Source organism: Eleutherodactylus coqui, chromosome 2 (genome assembly GCF_035609145.1).
Source record: "Eleutherodactylus coqui strain aEleCoq1 chromosome 2, aEleCoq1.hap1, whole genome shotgun sequence".
NCBI classification, from domain to species: Eukaryota; Metazoa; Chordata; class Amphibia; order Anura; family Eleutherodactylidae; genus Eleutherodactylus; species Eleutherodactylus coqui.
Window position 1 is genome coordinate 320306840 of NC_089838.1, and position 7923 is coordinate 320314762.

Below are 7923 nucleotides of genomic sequence, written 5' to 3' on the forward strand. Positions count from 1 at the left end.
ATTGACGCCCAGGGGTGCGTGAAAAAAAGCGTAGCGCCCGCGTCCGGCGAGGAGATCTACTTCTGTGACCCATTGATTTAAACTCGTCCACGGATCGGAGGCGCTGCGTGTTTTTTTCCGCAGCGGGTCCATAATGCGGTCTGTAACGCAGCGTTGCACCGCGGTGAGCCGGCATGTTTCCGTAGGGCAGCGGTTTGCGCCGCACCTCCCACTCGCCTCATTCGCAGGTTTCATTTTTCTCTCATCTCCCCGCTCTGCGGTGTTGTGTATAAATGGCGCAGTGTATTAACGTACGCACAGCGTTTTGCTCCATCGCGCGATATACACGTGAAATAGAGCTTACTAGCGGATTATACGCAATAAAAACCCGCCAGAGCGTGAGTGACGGCGAACATCAATGTAGCTGAATTGGCGCGATGTGCGGCGCGTTATACCTTCGCATAAAACGCAATTCAGACCCGCCGGAGTGAGCCCGGCCCGTCCGGGGAAAGCAGCGCTCGCGGGAACGAATCCTCTACATCGGCGCGTTCCGTTTCCGTTCCGTCCAATTACAGATGAAACCGTATTCGCACCAAAAACAATTACCCATACGCAACAGAAACGCACGCCGTAAAATCGGAAGCTGCATGCGCCCGCGTTAATGAGCCCCAACACTGCAAACTAGCGGATTGGCGGACGCACGCTCGCCGCAGTACCAAAATGTCTCCGCTCTGGGGGCGCATGCAGGGGCTGCTCCGCGGAGGTGTGCCTCATGGACAGAGGTAGCAGAGCCGGCCGGGCTCTCACCTTCCTCCAGCCTTATACACGAAACATTTCCCAGCACGTATTCAAATGACAAACTCAGCTCTGCTACATCCACACGCGGACAGAGCGCTCGCTGCGACCAATCCACGAGAAGCATTCGACAACCAATCAGATCTCAGCACGGAGGTTAGTCCTCCAATGGAAGAAAAGCAGGGGCGGGACATTGGCTTGTGATTGACATCCAGCATCAACCTATCGTAGCGAGGGTTTAGTGTGGGCGGGCTTTGGACTTTGTTAGAGCGTCAGCAGAAGGAGCCAATGACAGCGCGGCGCTGGCGGACACGCAGCGAATAGGAGGCGGGAAAAGGAGGAAACCGGGACGGTGATACACGGCGGCTGACCGGTGGGGAGCGGCCGCACTAGGCGGGGAGGCAGCAGCGGAGAGCGCGCCTCTCTATAACGTCCACACCACAGACATCCTCCGAACTGGCGCCATGACGTCAGCATCGACCAAGGTACCTGGGGAGCAGTCCTGGAATGTGATTGGTGTAGCCTTAGTCATGTGATCAGCTATTGTGTTGCATGCCGGGAAATGTAGTTTTAAAGCCGTAAATAGGAAAATAAACATTTTCCAGTGGCAGAAACGATGCAGCTGGAGTTGCACTGCTGAAGGGGCTGAAACTGTGATTTCCCTGCAGTTGAAGCAGCACTACATCTCCCAGCATGCCCTGGTGAACTGCAGTTATTAAAGCAGATGGGAGTGACGACCCTTTTAGTACAGCGCTGCATAATATGTTGGCGCTATATCATCAGCATGACTATACTCCCAGCATGCCACCCGCTGCCCAGTATGCTGGGACATGTAATAAAATACTGATTTCCTCTTCATTCTTGCAGGTCGGGGAGATCTTCTCCGCAGCCGGAGCCGCGTTCACCAAGCTGGGAGAGCTCACCATGCAGCTGCACCCCGTGACCGACTCCTCGCCCGCCGGGTAACTGCCCCCTCATCGCACCGGGATGACGTACGACCGCTCCGCTGCGCTTAGTACAGAATATCGGATGAGCAGCGCGATCACGTCACAGTAATCGTGTTGCCCGCGGTTATTGCGTGCGCCTGGAATCGCCCCCTCCGTTTGCGCCAGTCATTGCTCATCCATCCTTCCATGTTTTTTTTTGCAGTCCTGTAGGCAAAAGTATTTGCCCCCTGTTAACTAGCTCAGACAGTTAGTGGGAAAGCAGCTTCTTACATACCCCATCTTTGAAGATAATGCTCAGGGGTTCACATACTTTTGAAGCCACTATTTTAGTCTGTAGGCCGTTGTTGCTAAGGGCAACCTCACAGACCGGAGAAGAACATGAAGGGGCGCCTGTGTTCCTGCAGTTACTCCTGCGATGTGCTTTTAGGGTTTGTTAAAGGGGTTGTTCAGAGTTAGAAGAACATGGCTGCTTTCTTGCACACACAGCGCCACCCTTGTCCGTAGGGTTGTGTGCGGTATTGCTGCTCAGCTCCCATTCACTTCAATGGAGCTGAGCTGCAGTACCGCACACAACCCTATGAACAAGGGTGGCGCTGTGTGTGGAAGAAAGCAGCCATGTTCTTCTAACTCTGAACAACCCGTTTAAAGGAGGTTTTAAGGCATTTTAATATTGATGACTATCCTCAGTATAGGTCATCTTGATTGGCGGGGGGGTCCACCACTTAGAATCTCCGTCCATCAGCTGATCCTCCAGCCCGCTGTCAGTGGGGCCAGACGTCCGCATCGGTGGTCAGAGCTGGAAGTGTCATAGAAGGCATCGCTTCCATTGATTTCAATAGGAGTGAAGGCGACTATTACGTTTCTGGCCCTGACCACCACCGATGACGACATCCGACCCCACCGACAGCGGGCTGAACGATCAGCTGATCAGCAGGGATCCCAAGCGGTGGATTCCAAACGATCAACTACGGATGACCTATAGAGGGGTTAGTCATCAATGGTAAAAGCCCGGAATGCCCCTTTAACCTTATGTGGTAGACCCTCGATATCCCCCAATGCCCCCCACTTCCAATTATTTTGCCGGTTACACACAAGGGACGTTCATTAGATATGAGTCTTATTCCTTGTTTGCCCAGCTGGGCTAGAGTAGGCTCCCAGCAATGAGATCCCCAAATTAAAGAGCAGATACAGTGTCATGGCATCCTTCCTCACCTCCTAGTGGCAGGCCTGGATACTGCTATGTGATCCAAGGAGTGAGTAAATGTTAGGGGGTGTGATGAGTTTTGCATCGGGGTTGACCATGTGTAAGGGAGGTCAGGTAGGATGGCGGTTGGATTTGTGATTTAGGACCTTTGTCTTCTGCTTCCCCCTTTGTCTCTTTGCCATGACTGTCTCCCCCTCCCCCCATCCTTTCTTCCTTTTGTCTCTGGTTTTACTCCCGATCTCCCCTTGTGTCTCCTTAGGGCCCGCTGGACAGACATTGAGATTCAGATGTTACACGCGGCCGTCAGACGCTTCGGGGAAGACTTAAATCAGATCAGCTCAGTAATCAAGGAAAGGACAGTGTAAGGAGAGGGGTGCGGGGTGTCAGGTAGAACGAAGGACAGGAGGGCATGAGTGATGGTCGCTGGTACAAGACCCTGAGCTTTCCGCTATGGTCCCCATCATTCTGTCTGCTCCCTTTCTCCCTGTAGCACCCATTATATGCCCTTTTTTTACCCTTTCCTATATTGCCGCCATCACCCGCCATCTTACCTTCTTTCTCTCCTTAGAGCTCAGCTCAAGTTTGCCGTGAAGCGGAAGATCTATGATGACAACGGCGTCCCCCTGTCTTCAGATTCCCCTAAGAAGGTGGTAAAGAAAGTGATCACCGTGCCCTCCTCCGTCATGTCTGTGTCAGCGTCCTCAGCGGTCGGAGGAACGAGCCTTCCAGAGGGATCTCAGGGCGCCATGAGAAAGCGCAAGTCATCTGGTGAGCAAGGAAGGAACGTGGTGGGGGAGGGGAAGGTGGTGTCAGTGGGATTATCGTTCTGACTACTTCACCATTTCTTCCTGCAGATGTGACCCTAAGTGCCCTGAATGACTCCGATGCCAACAGCGACTTGGTGGATATTGAGGGTCTGGGCGACAGGAGTACGGTGAAGAAACTCAACTTTGATCAGGGTGCGACATATTTATGAAAGATAGGTCATTGAGTGAGGGATCGTTAATGGTGGCAACTGGATTTTGGGATGGCAACTTAAAGGGGTTTTGTCACTTTCTACCATTGATAAACTATCCTGACGATAGGTCATCAGCAGCAGATCGGTGGGGATCTACCGGTCACGATCTCCACTGATCAGCTGATCCTCCAGCCCACTGTCAGTCCTCATCGGTGGTCAGGGCCAGATGTGTAGTTGATTTCACCAGGAGTGAAGCTGTCGATTACGCTTCCACCTCTGACTATTGATGACAACATTCAGCCCAGACAGCGGGTTGGAGGATTACCTGATCATCCGGGATCCTGAGTGGCAGATCCCCTTCAGTCTGCTATTGATGACCTAACGGGAGGATAGGTCATTAATAGTAAGAAGTGACAAAACCCCTTTAACATTGCAAAAAGGCTGATTGTTATAGACGACTGCAGCGGTCACTCCTCTTCTTTTATCAGGCCCCACACTGTGTTTAATTCCTTTTACCCCGACTGGAGCCCTCTCTACCAGACCCTGTTCTCCCTCTGTTCCAGCTGGACTCATCTCTCCTTGGCCTCCCTCTGGACCATGTTCTCCTTGCCTTCTCCTCCCCAACCAGGATCCTTGGCCCACTCCTCTGACCAGACCCCTGTCTCCTCCCACCAGACCCTACTCTCCCCCTGTTCCAGCTGGAGCCATTCTCACACCCAGTCAGGCCTTATTCTTATGAGATTGATTGGACCTCGCATTAAACTTCTTGACAGACCCTGTGGCCCCTGTCCTTCTGTTTTGGGCTCACTTTCCTTTACTCTATTTATTCCCAACAGGTAACCCCAGGTAGAACAGAGGGAGAGTATCTGTCCTTCACCTCCCTCTGGTCCTTGCCCTCCTTTCCCTCACCTCCCTCTGGTCCTTGCCCTCCTTTCCCTCACCTCCCTGACCTGGCTCCTCCCACCAGACCCTCCCCCCATCTCATTCTTGCACCCATTCAGGCTTTGTTCCTCTTCTCTTCTCCAACTGCTCTCTATAATCATGATTGATGTATTTGTTTCTACATTCATTTGCAGCCATTCGTCCTTCTACTTTGACTGAACCAAACATCCCTCTGTCCTAGTTGGACCCCCGCTCCTTGGACTAGGCCCCTGTCTTCTCCCACCAGGCCCTGTTCTTCCCCTGGTCCACCTGGACCCACTCTTGCACTCATTCAGGCCTTGTTTCTCTTCTCTCACCGGACTGTTCTCTCTTCACTCCCTATTGATGGGTTGGACCCTGCATCCTAATGTCTGCCATGACTGAGCCCTCTTCCTTCTAGCTTTCCTTGTCCTAGCTGGACTCATCCTCCCTCTGGACCTGTCTCTCCTCTTCCTCACCCAGAAACCAAGGTCCCTATTTCTCTTATCTGACTGTTCTCTTTATACTCCTGATTGATGGATTGGACCTTGTATTTAACTGAATTATTACCTAAATGACCTTGCAGCCCTTTTTCTTCCACCTTGACTGAGCCAGACCTCCCCTCTGTCCTAGCTTTACTCATTCTCCCTTTGGACCTTTCTTTCCTTTCATTTGTCCCACCCCTTGGACTAGGCCCGACTCTGCTCCTGGTCCACCTGGACCCATTCTCACACTCAGTCAGGCCTTGTTCCTCTTCCCTTACCACACTGTCCTCTCTTTAATCCCTATTGATGGTTTGGAATCTGCATTCAAACATCTTCCACGACTGAGCCCCTTCCTTCCAGCCCTCCCTCTGTCCCAGCTGTACTCGTCCTCCCTCCAGACCTTTATCTTTCTTCCCTCCCCTCCAAACCAAGGCCTTTGGTGCACTCCTCCGATCTCCTCTAACCCCTGACTCTGCTGCTCCCCTCTCCTCCTATCAGACCTGCTTTTCTATTTGCCCCTATTGGGTCTATCTTTCCTCCTTCCCTCTCCTCACTTTAGACCCAATGCTCCAACAGGACCCAATGTCCCTCTTCTCTCGCCAGACCCCATTCCCACTCCCTTGGAACCCCACTCTTCTCTTACTCTGCTTCCTTCCTGCTTTCATCCATCCTGTTCTCCCCCCCCCCCCCCCCACCACCTATTTAATTCACCCCACTTTCTATGACCCCTTCTTTCTCTGTCTCAGTTGTCCCTTTAATTTTACTTCTCCTTCTCTCTTCATTGCAGAAAACCTAAACTTGGATTCCAGTTTTATCATGAACTCCAGCGACCTCCCGCTGTTATCCCGCTGACTGCGCTGCACACGCTCACCCCTTGTAAATATCGGGTTCCCTTATTTTATCACCCAGTCTGGTAAATCAGAAGATATCCAAGTTGCGTCATCAACCCCAGAAGACCGGCGCCCCCTGCTGTACATCCCTGCAGATCTGTTGCTCAAGTTGTGAATTGCGTTTTTTCTTTTTTAATAAAATGGTTAAAAAGTAAAAAAGTTTCCGTGTCTGTCTTCGTTCGGCCGTGACGTCTTTGTTTCCAACACCCTGAAGCAGCACAAACAGAACTGGCAGCAAATACCACAAGGGCACTGCCAATATCTGTGTGCTGCTAGAGGGACATGGCCACTGGTGAAATAATCCGTTAGGAGAGGACGATTTGCTGGCACCTGTGCTGTTGACGATGCCAGTGCACGCCGCAGCCGTGTATCCTGCGGCTGAGCAGCACTATATGTCTGTGTCTGACCAGGACTGGATTGAAGAAAAATTGTAATTTCGGTTAAAATCTTAAGATTTTGCTATATGTGTCGTCCATGCATTGTGCCTACGAAGGCTGGCACGGTTGCCAACGTCAAGATTGCAAGCCAAATCCTAGCTCCAGCCTATGAGCAAATGAACGGTCCAGCTCAAACTTTTTGTCTGTAGGATTGCTTTTGTGTTATTCAGGATTGGGCTGGGTGATTGCTCGTGCCCGAGGGCTAATAAACGGCACAAATACTCGTCACTATAGCGAGAGCAGCACCGCATGTGTGGCACTGGAAGACAGTAGCATTTCTATGGGTATTAATAGAAGCTGGTACTACTGTCTATATATAGCCGCCAGTATGACGCTGGGATCGTCTATATTAGTAACGTAAAAAAATACGGCAAATTTAGGATACAAGGTAACAATATATAACAGCAATAAAATCAAAAACATTCCCGAACATGTAAATTTCTGCTACACAACAAGCCAGAATTTTTGTAATATTCAACTAAAATCGTATAAAAACAAAAATTCTAAAAAAAAAAAAATCGGTTACATTTTTTTTTTTTAAATAAAACAATGACCACGTCACCAGTTGCTAATATGCAGTACCTATTGCTTGGGTACTATGCAGCACTGGCACAGCCGTGCACGTTCACTGAGTGGTGGGCACGGCCCTCTTCTATTGTGCATGCTGTTACATGTAGGAGGCAGCCTGAGATGCCGAAAAAACAAAACCCCATGGTTGTGGGCTCCATGTTAATAGAATTAGGCAATCGCCATTCCGAATTTGTGCCAGTTAAATGTAAAAAAAGAGAAAAAATTCTAAGCTCCTTGACCCGGGATGCCAACCATTCACAGTCGCAGTAAAATAGAAAGAAAGAGGGTAAGGAAGGGGCAGAGTGTGCAAACAGCACAAGGACAAAGAAGCTGACCCATGCCCAGACCTTACCCCTCTTGTCTGCATAGCACCTTCTTTTTTAACATTTCACTTGCAAAATACCTCTCGCCCGTTTCTGGTCACCCCCTCGCCCCCCCGCCTCGTTTGCTCACTTACCTTTTTGCGCACACCCCAGGTGTATAATTAATTTTTGGAGATTTGCTACCCACAGCTTTTTTTTTTTTTTTCTTTTGCTCCCTCAACCCCCCCTCTCCCACTGCGCATCCTCTCTCTGAGACACATCAGACCGGCGCCCATATCTTTCTTGCACTCTTTGTTGCACCCCAATATTTAGGGCTATTGACTTCGGGGGGCAGCTTAGGGCGTCTCCCTCGACCCCCTCACCCTGTGTGGAGAAGTTGCGTCCAAGACGAGCGCTCTCTCTCCCTTTCTGTCTTTCCCAGCAGAAAACTCTCTT

The 7923-nt window shown here is 50.8% G+C and overlaps 1 protein-coding gene across 2 annotated transcripts; it reads left to right on the forward strand.

Annotated features, from left to right (window-relative positions):
- The first annotated feature begins 1012 nt into the window (after nucleotides 1-1012).
- C2H17orf49 (chromosome 2 C17orf49 homolog) lies at nucleotides 1013-6317 on the forward strand. 2 transcript variants are annotated; one of them, XM_066593762.1, is made up of 6 exons: nucleotides 1013-1259; nucleotides 1642-1736; nucleotides 3185-3286; nucleotides 3494-3693; nucleotides 3780-3884; nucleotides 6056-6317. In XM_066593762.1, the coding sequence occupies exons 1-6, from the start codon at nucleotides 1239-1241 to the stop codon at nucleotides 6118-6120; spliced, it is 588 nt and encodes a 195-aa protein (XP_066449859.1). In that variant the 5' UTR covers nucleotides 1013-1238; the 3' UTR covers nucleotides 6121-6317. The 2 variants fall into 2 exon arrangements, with proteins under 2 accessions (XP_066449859.1, XP_066449860.1); XM_066593763.1 differs by lacking the exon at nucleotides 3185-3286.
- Nucleotides 6318-7923: the final 1606 nt, after the last annotated feature.